General features: G+C 39.5%; 1 protein-coding gene across 2 annotated transcripts in view; it reads right to left on the bottom strand.

Annotated features, from left to right (window-relative positions):
* The window catches only part of cdkal1 (CDK5 regulatory subunit associated protein 1-like 1), a 224,615-nt gene that overhangs the window by 135,224 nt on the left and 70,592 nt on the right, over positions 1-18,799 (bottom strand). For both annotated transcript variants that reach the window (XM_034873932.1, XM_034873931.1), the window contains 3 exons: positions 18,655-18,751; positions 14,089-14,137; positions 8,909-9,029 (listed from right to left, as the gene is read on the bottom strand). In XM_034873932.1, the coding sequence (XP_034729823.1) occupies positions 8,909-9,029; positions 14,089-14,137; positions 18,655-18,751 (267 nt within the window). The remainder of the gene's footprint in view (positions 1-8,908; positions 9,030-14,088; positions 14,138-18,654; positions 18,752-18,799) is intronic.

Below are 18,799 nucleotides of genomic sequence, written 5' to 3' on the forward strand. Positions count from 1 at the left end.
TATTACAGTCGGAAAAGGATTCTCAAGCTGGAGCAGACATACCAGCTTCGATTGTAAGGTAAAGTGTGTTTACAGGAGAAAGACAAACTCTTGTTTGTGTCTCACGCAAAAACGGACTCCTCATTCTCATAGGCTTTATTCATTTCCACACTATAAGTTCCAGAGAAATTTAAATTACACAAGAGCACATCCTTTAGGCCTGATTCAATTTGCTTTTAAATCGGCTGATGACTTCCCATCTCAACCCATTTCTCCCTGTGTCTTTGTGTACCTCGCTTTCCTTTCTCTTTCTAGCAAAGACTTTGTCTGCAAAATGCCTCCTCTATTCTTTTAGTGACTCTATTCTTTAGTGATAGTCTTTATTATAAATCGTGTCTCCAAAGAGCTATGCCATGTATTTTTTACCTTACCCCGTCAAGGCCTCTGGCATCAAGAACACAATGTTCTGAGTTTGACTGATATACAGACAGAAATTGTTGCAAAGAGGGCTAAGAAAAGAATGCAGCAGCGGAGAAAGCTCTGAGGCGTGCTGATTGGGACTAGGAAAGTGGAGCGCGACTATCAGGTGCTGAAAAGCAGGATATAGTGCTGGTATGATAATCGTCAATAACAGAAGAAAGATGAGTATAGCACAATGTTTATAACCTGGGTAGTTTAACTGGGTGCTCCAATGTGAAGATTTTTCTGATTTCCAGAAATGAGAGGAGCTGATGTTTGCAACACATATTACAAGAGATGTTTCTGTGGTGAGTTAAATGAGTCAGTGAGTTAAAGATACAGATGAACAGGCAGACCAGTGCAGTGTACGTCTACTGAAGTAAAAGCTGTACAATTCCCATACATTGATGTGACCGTTATGCGCTCTAGCTTTAAGAGCTTAATTCTTTTAGCCATGTGCTTTGCACGGAAGTGTGAGGTAACATTAGACTTGTGTTACAATATATTTGGGCTGGGGGGAAAAATAACATATTTTGCATTAGGCAAAAGCGAAGACAGGTTGTTGCAAGGCAGGAAGGGAAGCAACACACTTCTCCTTCAATTTCTATGGCAATTTGACCAAAAACCCAAGACACCACTAATTTAAGGCTGCACATAGCCTTCCTTCTCAAGAATCGTATTATTATTTCTGGCCCTGTCATGTTGCTCAGGGACACATCAGGTCAGGAACAGCTAGTAAGTCTAGCTCTGACATGCGGATGTTGCTGCTGTGTTTTAGGCTTCACACCGGCAAGTCCTAATTTTGGCCCAGCTTCTTCTGACGCGTATTGCTTATCCTCGCCACCTAGATGTCTGTTACCTCAAATTTACTTCTCTCTCAGCCCTGAACATTACACCTTGGTCACAATGGTTAACACACAGATGTAAAGGTCAGCAGCGAGGTTGATAAGACCTATTATTGCATTGTGTCGGCGTGGAGAGAAGACGGAGAAGTTGTGGCAGCCAGACCACAGGAATCACAGGAAACAAGCAGCTAACACACTAGGGGCCTATCAGCTAAAACAAACACATCTAAAAGCACGCTAACACACAATCACACTTTGTCTCTATCAGCTTTGTTTACATAGTGTGTGTGTGTGTGTGTGTGTGTGTGTGTGTGTGTATTTTGCTACGGTGATTATTAGTGATTATAGAAATCAAGGATTTGGCAGGGATGAAGGTCTGAGAGAAATTAGCCACTAGCCTGTTCAAATCCTTTAGGATTTTAACCAGCCACAGAAATGAATAGAATAGAAAACGACGCAGAAAATAATGATTCGAGATTAATGCTATGTAGCTCGACTAAAGCATCCAAAACATTTATGTCTAAAAAGGTATTAACCATCTTTTGAAAAACCAGAACAATGGCATTGTGCAGTATTCAACATGGCTTAATGGCCAGATTAAATTAGCTTTCCCTTTAGCAAATAAATATGTTACTATTAGTGTCAGAAGGTGAAAAAAAGGAAAAACAGGGAATTCAATAGAAGAAGCTGAACAAAGGAAACAGGATGAAATGCAGTACTGTATGGGCTTCAAGGTTATCTGTTTTACTCCGTGGATAGGTGAAGCCACTAACTCAACTCTCCTGAAAAAAAAACTGTAATGTTGAAATGTAATTTGTATTAAACCCTTCAATGTTTGCTTTTATTCAAGAGATGGCAGCATCTCCATTTGTTGACCAGTCATAACTTTAACCTTAAAACCGTTTCAAGGACAATGATGTGCAGATGGTTGCTAAGGAAAACATTAACCCCAAAGAAGCTAAATATTGTCACACTATCATCAAATAGCTAAGAAGAAAACATGTATTTTAAATGGTATAGGAAAAGGTTTGGGAATCAACGATCAAAAAACTATTCATGTTAAGCATGACTACAGATGCTGAACATCAACAACTTTCTATTATGGTGTAATATTCACACAGGTTTTTCACAGCAGCACAGGCCTCTACACCATCAATTCAACTTCTAACTATTTATTGGGGTCGTATGAGCTGCCAGCGCAGCTATCAAAAATCAAGGCAGCAGTAAGCCTGGCAGCAATACTCCACTTGTGTTTGAGAGAGCTCTCAAACCACAAGAAGCCTGCTTCCAATGCCTATTCCCACAATGTCATTGTGTCTGTCTACCTGCCAGCCTGGAGGATGCGAATGCTGATTGTGGTTACTGGTTTGGGTTTAGATGATCATTAACACCTGACTTTTGGCATATTGTAATAACAGAGATTATAACAGCCAAAATGTGACTAAATAAGAGAATAGGGAAGAGGAAGAGATAGATAATGAAATGAAATGAGCTGTAACTGTGGAACAAAGGGCTTTTTTTTATGCCTGAAGTCTAATGGCAACGGTTCACACAAACAGACACAGCAACAAATACACACACACACACAGTGAAGTTTAATGAACCATTCTGACTGAGTGGCTGTAAATTCCTTGTTTATGACACTGAAGCATTGCGATTCAACATGTTCACAAAGGGGCTTTTACTGTTCACTGACAACACACACACACACACACACACACACACACACACACACACACACACACACACACACACACAAAGAGCAAGAAGGGACCGTTAGTGTAGCCTAGGGCAAAATACACAAACATACTCACACCAGCTTCCCTAATAGAATCGAGCGGGCTAAAACTGGGACACAAAACAGAGCATTAGAAAGACAGTCAAGTCTTTCCCAGTGTGAGGCTGTATCGAAAATTAACTCTGTCCTCAGGCTTATCTGTTGATATAAATAAGCTATGAAATGAACCACATAAAAAACAATGCTAAACTTAATACTGGCGACTAAAAGGCAAGCCAATTAAAGAGCACAAGCCCAACAAAATTACAAATCAGCTGCACCAGGACAGGAGTCAACACCCGAACCAGTAGCACAAAAGAACCCTGTCTGATTGAATCCCATGTTTAAAAACACCAACAGTGTGTGTGTGTGTGTATTCCCTAAGGATGCACCCATATGAAAACTTTGGCCGATACCGATTACCGATATCACCATTGCCGTTATGGCCGACAACCGATGTCAATATGTGTATAAAACAAGTTTCTGTTTCTCAAATTGAACATACAAAGTTAAACAAACATAAGAAGAAATCCATTACAAAAAATGGGAAATACAACAAAATTAAGTAACAAAAATATATCTTTTCAAAATAGACAGTTTTGCTTTGCTCAAGCATATTAATGACATAAATAGAATAAATAGGAAAAATACTAATTCTTATTTTAAGTAATACATTTTGTATGCCCTTAAAAACTTAAGATGGGTAGTATATAATATGTAGTGATTATCTTAGGGTTAAGGTAAATATACTTTGCACAACCTCCTCTTAAAGTCTGCATGCTCTGAAATCCTATAAACATTTGATTCTCACTCACCATACACAACACAAAGGCTACTGCCTAAACAGACTGAGCGGCAGATATGGAAAAAGTACTCACTTTCCGTACTAAAGTAGAAGTACTAATACTTGTGTTAAAAAATAATACTCTGGTAAAAGTAGAAGTACTGATTTAACTTCTTTACTCAAGTAAAAGTAACAAAGTACAGGCCTGGAAATTTACTGAAAGTATAAAAGTAAAAGTAGCCTTGCGAATGACAAAGCTACCCGGACAACAGCAACATGTTACCAGAGAGCATGCTGAGAAACCTCAGTGGACATGGAAAAAAGGCTCTTTATTCTTTATTCTTTATATGCCATTGCCTACATTTTAAATGGCTGTCTGCCAATAGGCCTAAAATATGCAGCCTATTTATTGTGACAGAGACTCGGACTCCAGATTAATAAGATTCTGACTGAGTAGCAAGATTGAATTCAATTGTGATTTCAACTTTGTTGGTTGTGAACTTATAGAATGAAGTTCTAACTCACATCTGTGAAAAAGTTTGGATCATAGCTCAATAACTAAGTAACATAAAACAAAATGTCCTGTTTAGGTTTTATGAGCTCGTCAATTGCATGAGACTAGCTGGCACACCTTAAAGCCAGCCCACCTTAAGTTGCTGAGTCTGTGCTTAAGTTGCCACTATAGCTCCCTGGCAAAACCTACACCCTTCTCTCCTTTAACCACCGCGTAGCAAGCAAGACACAATAACTTGACTTGGCTTCTGAGGAGTTGTAGTTTTTATTCACCGACGATACACTGTACCCAGACTGCGTTGCTACGTTCACAGCTGTAGGCTAATGTTACTGCTAACATCATACTCACCAAAACACACACCTCTCTCTCCACCGCACACTCGCTAACGTGCAGGCTTCAGCTGCCACTGTTTGCGTTTAGGCTGCTTGCTAGTAGCTTGCGCACATTTTGCTTAACCATGGCAATATATAAACAAGTGACTAACATCTGCCGAACGATGTGATTGCTGATTAATCGTGCATCTCTAGTATTCCTCTCTATTTTTCTCAAATCAACTACTATTCCCTCCCCTGCTTCACAGTTCTCATCAACCATTCAATATCCACCTACACTACCCGTGAGAAAGATTTATGTTGTATGTTTCAAATTAAAAACTTTGGAGCCTTAGGTTTTCCCTTTGTTAAAAAATCTTTAGCACCTTTTGTGTCACTTCATCTTAACTTTCATAATATTCAAGGGCCCTGGGAGGATGGCGTTATTATGCTGGGGTTGCTTTTGTTCAGTCACAATTTGTTCAATCGCAATTATTACAAAAATGATACTGAACCCAATTATGTTTAAATTGATTAAAATTCATTGAATAGGATTTGAATTGTGATGTTTAAAAAAACAACTGCATGGAAGGCAGCACACATCTGCTGCTAAATCTCATTAGTACATTCAGAGTGCATTTTGAAATTAAATGTTTTATACATCTGCAATGAAAAATCATTCAATTTGCCCTTCGCGTCCATAATATTTCTGTAATAATCTTCAAGTAAATTAATTAATTACACTGAAACCCTAAAAGGAAAACACATATTAGTGTATTAAAATTGAATTGTTGTTTACAATTAATTTCAGCATTAAGATTGGTGCAACATGCTGCTTTTTGACTGAACCTTCAAAGAAATGATGTGGGTTTTTGGTCATTAATGTGTCACGTAACAATGACTCACAATAGTCGTGCTAATGGCCCAGGAGAAACCGCAAAATGCTCCTTTAATACAAAGCCACAGGGCATTTGAGGACCAGCTGGACTAAGAATGAATTTATTTTCTGATGGGGATAAAAATTAACTGGGTGAGAAAGAAAAAAAGCCAATCTAATTTGGATTTAATAGATCCAAATGAAATTAATATTCAACTTAATGAAACTAATATTGTGAATCAATTTGAACATTAAATTCAATTTTCAGTGGTAGTCCCAGGTGAAACCGTCTGTCAGGCTGTTGTGAGGATTTGCACTTATAGCGTATAGTAAAGGAGTTGTTACAATAGGTCCATGAGTCAGACACAGACTAAAATGACTCTTTGTAGTCATTTGAAATGAGTAAATGGCCTTAATTCATAATTTGAATGTTCCCTGTTTAGAGACAAAAAATCAAATTGGGTGAAGGTTTTTATTGTGTGTTCTTTATACAAAAGATAAGTTGGGGTATCTGGTAGAAGCACAACATCCCCACAGATACTTTTTTTCCTAAGAGGGAGCAGTGTGACAACTGTTTCGCCCTGTATCACTTGAGCATCCTAAATGCTCTAGTGGCTGCTGAGCTGATGGGCAGGGGCATCTGCAGGTTTCAAAGAGCCAAATTAAAAAATCCTGTTCTGTTTATTAGTGTGGATCTATTAGACTGAATATCACTAAAATCACATTGACTTTATGCTCAATTTGAAAAAGCATTAGTAATACTCAAAACAGGAGAGTATCATGCTCACTGCCACAGTGTTTGCCATGTTGTCTCATCATATATTAAGAAAAACGCACGAGTGAGAGATGATGGTCTACTAACTGCATTTAAGATATGTTAATATGTATGCCTTGAAATTACTTGAGAATTTAAGATTCAATCCTTTACTTTTCAAGGACCTGCAGATGACCTGTGAACACACTCCACCCTGCAGCATGATATCAACTTGATATTTGGTTAGGAAACAAAAGGGATGCATCCCACATGTTCACACACAAAGAAACTGGCAAAAAACTGGAGACATCAAAGGCCACACACACTCCAAATCAAAAAGCTTAAAATGTTCTCTTCTGACGCAGAGGCCGTTTGGAGAACAACTTCAACTGATGTTGTGCATGTGTGTGTGTCTGTGTGTCTGTGTGTCAGACAAAGATCCCTCTGTTTCTCCAGCTGACAAATGCAACCAATGATGTCACTACTACCTCAGAGGAATATTTAAAACAGATTATCTAAAAACAGAACACATAAAGAGCACATTCTCTCATGTTTTCCTTAATACACACACGTACGTAAACATATTGAGAGAAACGTGTTGAAATGATTGACACCACTGACTGACCATTACAAAAGCACATATAAAGCCTGGATTTTCAGTAACAACTGTGTTATTTGGGAGAGATTTGGCAACAGCCGATTTACATCAACATTTTCGTATAATCCCCGGGCCTCCAAAGTTGAAGAATAAAAACAAAGGGATTTATTTGTAGCCAGCCTGACCCTTTTGAAAAACAACAGCAACACAAGTTCATTTGGATCAGATAGAGACCCCCTGCTGGAGGCTGGCTGGCAGGGGACTGACATCTGCACACAAAACTGCACACATCCAGGCAAAAGCCGGCAAAAGAACACACACATAGAACTGTTTGAAAAGGCAGGTACACAAGCACATAAAGCAAGAAATCAAGATAGGTACTCACACTGTAGTTGTGATTTGGTGGTCGCAAATGCAGAGTGAAAAGAAAAACTGAGAAGGATTGAGATCCAATTACCAATAATTATCAAAATGATAAACAGAGGCTGTGAAAGAGCCACAAATAGAGTGGCTGCATCTGTTATCTAGTATGACACTGGTGGCCCTCTAAGGCAGTGGTTTACAGGGGAGCAGGGAATAAAAATTGGCTAGTGCTGGATAAACTGAGTACACAGTTGCAGTTGTAGCAAAAGGTTGCATTTTCTTTTGGTCATTAAGCTTCTATTTTGCTTTTTAAACATGCCACAGTTGGTGCTGAACAGAAGTGCCAGCATATCTGATAAATTAAGGCTGAAACAGCTGGATTTTTCTAGGCGATTTAGTGTCATTTAAGGAGCTTTAGTTAGGAATAAAGACCACTGAGCTGTGCAGACCACAAACATCTAGGGCAACGTCAACTCTTAGAAAAACACACTGGATTTTTTTTAAATTGACTGAGTCTTTGAGATTAGGCTGGCAATATCATGAGTTTAGGAAAAAAATCAGCATTTAATGTAAACAAAAATATAATGTGGAAGTTAGTTTTTTGCTTATAATAGACTACCATGATTGTTTGCAATCATTGTTTTTGAAACCAAAGGTCCGCCTGTAACAAGTACAAAGATGTAAACTGATGATTGTGACAATGTAAAGTATGGGGAGGCTGTCACCACAAAGAATATAACCAAAATAACCATAACAATGCCAACAGTAATAAATGATAGGTTAAATAGACAAGAATGTTGCTGCAATTAGCCCAGATAGTTCAAGGAGACTGATGGAAATTCCAGTTAACGGATGAAACCCCCTTACAGACAGTAAAATATGTACTCACAACACTTTCAATCAGTCATATTGAACACTAGTGTTGCGTCTTCAAGTTATTTACTTCCTTGCTTTTTAAGTCAGGCTATTGCATTACATACATTGAAGATGTGCAGGAAGATGATTGATGGATTATCATTAGTGGAGGCCCAACACAGTGGAATAAGTCTGTCCTAACCCTTTTAACCAGCCCACTGAGGATACAGCACATGGGTTAGTAGAGACATACAGATCTGTAAACAACATGACATGATCCCATAAACTTGTGGGTGTAGGTGTGAGTGGTTGTGCACCTGCATCTACCAAACACAACAGAAGTATTCTAAAACAAACTCACTGCCAGTGACATAACAGGCAAAATAACAAAGAACAGTAACAGGATAATCCTTACCTTCCCAGCTATGACAGAAAAAGGTGACAAAGGAAGGAGGTCTACTTATGTAGCTGTGTCTTCTTTCATATTTAAAATGGAAGATGAGACAAAAGACTAGACACCTGTTTGGTTTGTATTACACTTAAAGAACAAATAGTACTATATGCGTACACACACACACACATAACCACACACACACACACACACACATGCTGATTTCCCCCCCAAGCAAACCATATGTATTAATAAAATAAGAAGCTATTTAAGCGGCTGTGCAAAGAGAGTAAGAGTGCACACACAATAAACCGTAAGGCAGCGAAGCAGTGAAATTGAATTTACAGCTAAGGGTGAATATTTTATGAGTCGTGTTCTCTGTTTGTGTGTCTGAATCCTACCCAGTGTTAATAGAGATGATTTCAATAAGCGGGTTCTTCCTGATCTTGGGCAGGTCCAGTCTGGCTCCTCCGAGCCTCCGGCCTCCATCTTTCTTCTGACCCAACAGTCGAACTGAGTGGCCTGAAAACAACAAACATCACTTCAATACATATAGCTTTTCAAACAGAACTGTCTTTGCCCTGTTTACTTATGACACACTAACATGCGGACCTATGTGTGGATGGGTGCGCAGATGTACTGTAGGCACTTCCATGTTAAACATGTTTCCATTCAACTTGAATATTAGTTGGATAAAGGAAAATAGAGTTAAGTTAACTGTTTGGCTAGTTGAATCACTTCGTCTCGCTAAAGTCTATCTCCATAACACAAACACTTAAAAGGTACCTTAGACACACGCTCACATACACAACTTCATTCACATACAACCTTCAACAAAAATACCAAATAGAAAGTGAGATTTGAATTGTGGAAAAGCAATGTGGTAAAGGTATGGTCAAGGGAGATATAAATTAGCAGGTCTAGCTGTGCAGGAAATGGCATAATAGGCAAACTTCTGGTATCAGGTGCACTTTAAATCAATTATGGATGAACATCAATACACAAAGTGGGAAGTAGGCCAAGAACATGATATTCTCGCTGAAGTAAACTCCACTGATATTACCAAGATAGTTAAAACGGGCGGCAACAAAGCAGGATAGGCAGGAACAAGGGAATCTTTAAAATAAAGACAGCTATTTTACTCATATCTCTTACAAACTGCACACTGTGACAACTCTAAATCTATTATCGCTTAGTAAATACACTGTGCTACCGAAGGAAACAAAAAATCGATGGCTGATTCAAATAGCTAATAGCAAGTGTTGTCCAGCCATTGGTGTGCAGAAATGGGATGTAGTAGTCTTTCCTCTCCAACTATCTAAAAGGCTACCAGCTAGACTCTTACCTCTAGCTGTTAGAGGGTGTGCGAGATGGAGGCGTTGAGGGATGGAATTGTCTTCCTGTTTTCATCCGCTTTACATGGGTCTCCTGGGAAGGAGGGCTCAGGGCAGGAAGCATAGCTATCAATTGGTTGATAAAAATGACTATCTGCCACAGAGGAGGCCAAAGAGCCAATCAGTGAGGCGTGACTGGTTGTAATATCCCACTATAAGCAAGGAAATTAGAAAACATCCCTTGTGGAAAACAGCTGGGACTTAAAGCACGTTCATCCATGCTTTCTTCTAGGTACCTATCTGTGTCCATCTTTGGTTGCACATCATGGATTTAAAATAAGTGTAAAGATTTGTTTAGTAAAAGTGAGCCATCTTGGCTTGAATGTTGAGGTTTAACAACGGAGTTTGAAACTCAACATGTTTGAGATGATCAGCTTCAATGGCAAAATAAAAGGCATGCCAGTAATTCAGCTTTCAGCTCAGGCCTGGGAAGAATTGCAGTAAATTAGTTTAGATTTTTTTCCCATATTGTTGACATTATACATTTGTTTCTGGTGCTTTTTAACTGAGGGAAAACAAAGTTACCAATACCTAATTGCCTACACGGACTTGTGATTACCAGTGTGGTGCTGGGTTTTCAAATGTTTGTTTTTTTCCAAATTAAGAGATTTTCTTTTTATGAAACTTGGAAACTGCCATTCCCCACATATTCTTTTCTTGTCTTTAAAACTGCACAGGACCCCTGTCAATGTGACTGCCACCCAAGACCCAAGTAATAATCTCACAACCAGCATGGAATCACTCCAGGAATGTACCCAACGCCAAATTCAATTTCAGGGCCTAGGGAACCATGAATGGGAAGCAAGAGAAAAAAAAAGCGGACTTGAGTAACTGAAGAAAACTGAAGAATGCTGCCCTATTTGTCATCTCAATTACAGAGTTTAGAGAGGTCAACTGCTGTGATGGGCAACCCTGCATAGACACAAAGACACATCAACCTATATCACATTTTCTAGTTACTGACTGCCTCCTCTTTTCCCTTTAGTTTTTTCCAATTTCTCTCTCCTTTGTTCTTTTCTCTCCATCATAAATACAAACCAACATAAATCCTTCTCTCCACTCATAACAGCCCATTATAACATGCGACAGAAAAGGAGGGAGGGTAGGCACGGCATGGATGGATGGTTGGACGGTGATAGAAAGAAAACACATCACATGATGATGAAAGATGTACAGGATAGCCAGATGGATGGTTGGATCAGTGATGTAGGGAGGTACAATATTGACCTGTTGACCTGTGTCTGCTACCTTATAAGTGGTGAGTCTTGTTGTGCTCCCTGGTTTGATTGCAAAGCAGCCGGCAGGAGCTCGGGTTGGGGCACATTGGAAAGAAGGGACAAAGGGGGCAGTGGAGGAGGAAAGGAGGGGTGGAATGCTTATCATTTCCCTTGATATAACAAGTTACAGATAAGTATGACTGTCCTTGAAAAATTAGTTTGGTTTCTTGTAAAATTTCAGTCAAATTGATTTTGATATGAAATATCTCAGATATTTCCGATGAGGCTTTGATGCTTGACAATAATACGTTTTTGTTACTTCCAGATGGGAGGTTACTGAGTATTAAAAGACAACTTTCAGATTTTCTTATAACTTAAAATATATATGAATGCATCAACCTCTATTTTTGTACCTGCTCTGTCTTTCCACTCCTCCCCGTCTAACTGTCTCTTTTTATTCAGCCATGTGTTTACTCTCATGCTTTATTTATTTAGCATTGATAAAGGCAAACGGTTTGTTTATCCTGGTGAAATAAGGACCATGAGGTTATATGGATGCCATATAGCTCTGATCTGTAGCTAAGGAGATACATTAGACTGTCTAACCTTTCCTTCCCCATTTCTATGTTACACACACACACACTAAATCTAACAGATAAAAGAATAGCAGATGAAATGGTATCATCCAAGGCTATAATCTCAGTGAGAGAAGATCAACATTCGGAGGTCAATAAAGACACAAATACATCAAAATGGCCCTATAAAGAAAGGGGTACAGCAGTTATTCATTATGGTGCAATATGGTGCAAAGATCAGACTTCAGTAAAAGTGCGTTCCTTTAAGAGTGAAAACATGAATGAAACATATAGTCTGGCCTTTTTGTGGGTTTCTATTTAATATTTTTTCTTGATTTAAAGAATTCACACTTCAAATAACCAATTTAGTTCTTGTTTGTTGAGCATCACTAACAGACAATTTATCTGGCTAGGTGCCCTTGCAAAAATGTTCATCCATGGGTGTCGTTCTTTTTTTTTTTTTTATAGATCTGGCTGAAGGTTTGGAATGCAAGATAAAGCCAAAGCTATGTTTGTTGTTAGCAACAAAATCATCATCTGGCACACCTAAAACAAAAATAAACTATTGATTTGGATACGCAAGCTTTTGACCACAGTAACAACATTACCCACCAAATCACAGATGCCGCAGGGTGGCAAGAACCACAAAACTGGACAGTAATGTGTACGGCTGTATAAAGATAGTACTGTGTGCATGCTCAGCAAGCCAACCTGAGATAACAGGATAAAAATGCCTGCCATTTACAATAGGTAGTAACTTGATCTTTATGTTAGGTAGGTTAGGTGCAATATGATTAAAAGCACTTTTACAGTAGTGAAGTATCTTTATGGATTGACAGTTGTTAAGTTCTTTTTGAGCCAGGATCCAAACTGAAATATATATTCTCACACCTCAAGACACAAGCTCATAAAAGGCATAGCAACACTCTTGTCATGTGGAAAACAGACCTGCAAGCAATTTTGGTGCAGCAAAGAACTGTGTCTATTAGCAGTTCATTGAAGTAAGTATTTTAGTAGCCATTACGAAAGGCAAATCCCAGAGCTTAAAGGTTTATGCCCAGGCCTCGGAGCTGAAATAACAGCTCTCAGTTTATACGAGGTCATAAAGAACTGTAATGATACTGGGGAAATTAGTTTCTATGGAGGGAGGAAAGGAGGGAGGAAAAGGGAAGAGAAGGAGGGCAGTAAGGATGGAACAGGACAGTGAGAAGGCAGAGGGAGGAGGAAGAAAGGAGGGGAAAAGATCAAGAGATGCTGAGGAATGGGAAGAAGTAAGAAAGGGGAAAAAAAGGAAAGACTGAGCATCAAGAAGACGGGAAATGAAAGTCACAGTGTGCATGTGTAAGGGTGTGTGTAGCTAGACAGACTTAGGGTTGATGACACATTGTAAAATTAAGCCTTTGTTCAGCTGTCCTTCATTAGAGTGAAGCCTGCAGTGCAAACTAGTAACTCTCTTTCTCTCATACACACACACACACACACACACACACACACACACACACACACACACACACACACACACACACACACACACACACACACACACACACACACACACACACACACACACACACACACACACACTATAAACTCAAGCTGTTCTTTATTAGAGAACAGCTGGGGGTGTATGACAGCTTGACTGGACACACTCACACTGTAAACTCTGCCTGACCTTCATTAAACAGTAAAGTGTGGTGGTTTACTAACAGTTTAAATGGATGACCTAATCACTGCCATGCGAGTCTGCCTGAAGACCACTTAATAAGCTCCTCCGACAGCAAAGTCAGATCTGAAAGCAACACTGATAACTTCTCTTTTAAATACACATCAGTCCAAACTGTTGATCTTACTGAGAAATTTGTCAAAATGAGTTGAGAATGCATTTGGTTTCAACACATTTCCCATCCTTTAAACATCACATCAACTCAATAGTTTCTTGAATATCTAATGTTAACACAATAAACATGTTTCTGTAGATATTTCTCCTTTGACCAATACTGAATATTATAATAACATTCTAGTTGGTACTTTATTATTGACAAAATTAGTCAGAATCAAAAATTTTAAAATGTTAAAAGCAGACAGAAAGCCAACCCAAATCCATAATATGATTACGTGCACTTCTACAGGAAAGTGATATATTCCTTGCATTCTGTCAGTAAGTGGACCGACCACTTTACTGAAAATCATTTACACATTTCCTATTCTAACAATGTAAAGACTCTCGTTCATTAGCTGATCAATGCATTTCTGCTTATTCCTTCATACAATGAGTGTGTGTGTGTGTGTGTGTGTGTGTGTGTGTGTGTGTGTGTGTGTGTGTGTGTGTGTGGGGGGGGGGGGGGGGGGGGGGGGGGGGGGGGGGGGGGGGGGGTGCGTGCGTGCGTCAAAATACCTTTAACAGCCTCGTCCACTACTTCCACCACTCGATCAATCTGTTGGACCTGAAATACAGACACACACACATGGGAAAAGGTTTTTGATGCTGACACACAGTCAAACAAAGCCTGATATTGACAACACAAACACACATATACTAATCCACATTTAAACAAGGCTGGCATGTAAAAATACACAAAGGCAATATGCAGTATGCACAGTCACAAAAAAAAGCACAAACCGATACAATCACACCAGTTTTCCTCCAGCCTCGATTTAGTGATATAGATTTACTAAATGTCTATGTAGCTGCAACAACACTTACATTATATATTCACAGAGACATGGTCTGAAGCTAGAACTAAGAGGGAGAAGCGGAGAGGAAGAGTCGGTGACAGACAAATGGTAAGAATAATCCAATTGTACATTTTTAGATTATGAGAGAATGAGTGAATCTGAATAATGTTCCCAATCAGGCAAAATAGGTTTTCTCCTTATTGCCTCCAATGGATTAAAACAACCAATTCATGAAGAAGGAAAAATACTATTTGGTGGTAATCTACTGAGCACAGCACTGATGTTACAAATCAAACACATTTCTACTAGTAATCTGGAAAGGAGATGGAGGAGAGTAAGAGAGAGGGGGAGGAAGAGAGGGATAAAGATTTGGGCAAAAGAAAAGTAATATCTGCTGATTTCTCCTTTGATTCCTACCAGCATCCCATCCACCTCTAATTCCCTCACTTTCCTTCTTCCTAATGGTCTTTGCACTAGCCCTTGGCACACGCTTTCAATGCCTCCATGCCCATTACCCGGAGCAACCCTTCTTTCAGACACACTCACACAGATGTACACTGACTGGGCCTTGTAAGCAGCAGTTATATGCATGTTACACACTGAGATCAAACCAATTTTCTTCTAACGGCCAAGCAATCTGGGTTCATTCAGAGCAGAAGAGGGTGTCCCTACTCACAGAAACAGTTGGGTATTGTTCACATATTAGTAATTTAGATTAATTCAACTTTTCCATTATGGTTCTTATTGAATCCTGCTTAATACACAAAAAGTATGCTTTGAAAAAAGCACTTATCTATTTAGTCAATCTTGGCTTTCATAAAAAGCAATTTGTCTAATAAATGACTGCCTGCTCTAGTAATAATTCTTATGGATCTTTGTGGTAATAATTTTAAACAAAAGAAAATATACATAAACAATATTTTGCCATTGGAAGTGGAATGTTTGCCTAAAGGTGCACTTAGGTCCTGTATTATACATACAGGACCTAATTATGTACTGTATGTATAGAGCAGACAGAACTCTACTTTACATCAAGCACATATACACATTAACAAAGGCTATCTCTAGACCAAGACAGAGAGCACCTGTAGTAAGAAATGTTTCAACAGCTGAGCTGTCCTGGGTGATCTAACCCTATGGATGGGAGACATGTATGGCTAAGGGATTAAGGACTAGAAAGAACATAATATAAGTGCAGACAACTTATGAGTTATTGGGTACATTACTGTAATGCATTGTTGGAGCCAGTTATGGTATTTCATATTTTGTTATTATAATTAACTATGGTTGATTATGATATTGTCTGGTTCTGTCTGTCACAGTTGATTTCTGATTAGGATGCAGATATATGTAGTGGCTCAGCTGTGCCTATTTTGGCTAATCACCTCTACAGGTGGTAGTGTGGAAGTGATTTGTAATGAGGTGAAGGGAGAAAAAGGAAGACAGTTTTTTGACCATGGTGGTGGGTATACACAACAGAATGAACTTTGAACATAATAAACATTTAAGTTGTAACAAGTCAGATGACGCGCGTCCGAGACAATCTTTACTCCAGACATAGTGGCTCCGAGCAAAATTGCGTTGAATGCCGCAACACGCATTAAAAAGAACAAAAAGCTGGGCTTACAATATTTAGTAATGTAGCCCACACCCAAGGTACACATACATGCTTTTCATCTTTCTTGTGTGTGTGTGTGTGTGTGTGTGTGTGTGTGTGTGTGTGTGCGCGCGCGCGCGCGTGGGGTTTCAGATACAGGATGTGACATGTCCAGTTCAGAAATGGGAAACACTGTAGTCTTGCGTGACTGACTGTGTACCTTGCACACAATACACTGTCATTCATTTCACAGCAACTCAATACAGGAAAAAACAGAAATACACATACAAGCTGACACACAGGTCAAATAAACAAAATAAATTCAACAGGAAGCACTTTTATTTTTTAACTACACCCCTTATCTAGCCGTTAGTGCAATTACTATATACAAATTCAGCTCTGGTTATTTGCATCTAATTTGCATAACCCACCAACTGTCACCATCATTGTGTGCTTGACTGTAACTACCAAAGATACACAAGGGGGGTGTGCGCATACATTTATACCGCCGTCTGTGTTTGCTATCATGTGTGCCTGTTCATGCATGTGTCCTTCAGTGTGTGTGTGTGTGTGTGTGTGTGTGTGTGTGTGTGTGTGTGTGTGTGTGTGTGTGTGTGTGTGTGTGTGTGTGTGTGTGTGTGTGTGTGTGTGTGTGTGTGCGCGCGCGCGCGCGCGCGCGCGCGCGGTATCGATGCATAATCCAATCTACTAATGAAAATGAAAGGACTGACAGTGGTAAACTTCACAGATGTTTATGCCTCGCCCTGAAGGCTATAACATATACGAGCCTGTTTATCTGAATGTAATTATATTATCCATACATGCCACTCGATTTGAATGTAATTATGTTACATGGCAACATGTTTTCTCAAATGGAACTTATTATTTACAGTAAAGGATATTTAACATAACATTTGAGAAACCTACCAACCATTATTTTTGAGACGGTGTCACTGATCAGCATTGGATATTGGACCGTTTCATTTATCGCCATTTGCAATGAGGCAGTTTGTGTATTAACCAACCAAATCAATTCAGCAGTATGTAAAATAAAGATCAGGGTTTTCTGTGCTGATTTAGAAAGCAAAGCTTGGTTCTCTGTGAGCATGGAGCAAACAAGTGAATAGATGCATATATTATATTACCAACTGCATAGGATGTAGTTATGTCTCCTAAAATTTTTTATGTATAGACGAGTTTGCATTATACATTGCTACAATGCATATTCTAACAACCGGTGTTTAAAAAAATTTGTTTACACAATCACTTGCAAGATCCAACTCACAAAAGCTTTACATTCACCTACACCAACACTTTAGCTTAAATATGTAAGTATTAGACTTATTTAGCATTTAAATAGTGATACCATTGACACATCTTTTTAGTTAGTTTAGTTTAAACTTTAGTTTTTAGTCTATTCATACCTTCAACGCAGGGTTAAACATGGAAATTGAATAGCCTAGAGACAGCAATCCAACGTAACCAGAAGCTAAAATCACTTGTTTTGTTACAGTAGACAGTATAGACACTGCAGGGCAAAAGTCCCTTTTTACATTTCTAAGCTGATAGTTGTTGTCATCTCCCCTCTTGTTAGCCTGGTCCTACCAGACAGTACGTAGGAGGGGGCGGAGCCAGGCTACCAGAGTGGCTCTGGGCAGATTCAATGTGTTTAAAAATTTCAACAGTGTATCCTTCTTCAAGGAAGTTAACACTTGTCAATGGCGAGTGGCCAGACTCTGTAGAAATGAAATGTACGAAAGTCTGGTAGGACCAGGCTAGTTTTCTCCCCTCCTGTTAAATCTCCAGACGTCTATGACTCCCCTGATGGTAACTGCAATTTAACTAGAGGGGCAGACTGTCCATTGCCAACTTTAAAGACAGAGAAATAGAAAAGCCAGTTTATGTGGAGGGCCAAAAAATATGATCTCTTCAGCATTTATCAAATATACATAGTGGCTGCATATTGTATAATAAATACAAGTAATCCTTGAAGACTTTCTAGTGCACTCATTTGCTAGACAAGGGCTAGCACTCCACCAATCAGATTGGTCATTGAGTCTGACTGCCAGCCTGCCAATTCAACAAGTCAAATCTGCCCAAATTAAAGCTGACGGCTCCTCCGGCTGACGAGGGCAGAGAACACACCAAAACGACTTGAGTCCCCGGCCTCGCCAGACAGTCCGACGGCCGATTATCGGGTTGGTGTGTCGGTGCCTTAACACGACCTGCGGGTCATATGCTGATCTTTAAACGGGTGTCCAGGCAGGCACTGTTCCTCTCATTTCCTTTCTTTCTTTCTCCTCCACCCCTCTCTCTCTCTCTCTCTCATTCTTTTCTACCTCCTTCCATGACAAATCCTTTCTTCTTTTCTACTTTTCACTATGTTCATCTTAGCAGTCTTGGTGGTGTCTCTCAGGGGAGGTCTATTAATCAACCAAGCTGCGGGAGGGCCAGACTACAACCAACACAGCAGGTTGGCAGCCAGGTGGATGACAGGTCAAACTGCCTGAGTGTGTGCGTGCGTGCATGCATGCGTGCGTGCTTCTCAAATTTTGTCCATTAAACATAAATAAAGACAAAGGGATACCTGCAGCCATACAGTACATGCTGTATGAACACATCCCTATATTACTCAGATTACTCCTTTGGTATAATTAAGTGAAAGCACACACACAAACGTACACATACCCCAATGATGCTGAGTCCTTTGAGGTAGTCCATCCGTGGCTGAGCCTGGGGGACACAACCAGCTACTACCACCTTCTTCTGCTGTTCAAGGGCTTTTCTGTGCAAACAAAAAAGAGAGAAGAGGAGATCACATTATTAGCTAATT

The sequence above is a fragment of the Etheostoma cragini genome, chromosome 6 (genome assembly GCF_013103735.1).
Source record: "Etheostoma cragini isolate CJK2018 chromosome 6, CSU_Ecrag_1.0, whole genome shotgun sequence".
NCBI lineage: Eukaryota > Metazoa > Chordata > Actinopteri > Perciformes > Percidae > Etheostoma > Etheostoma cragini.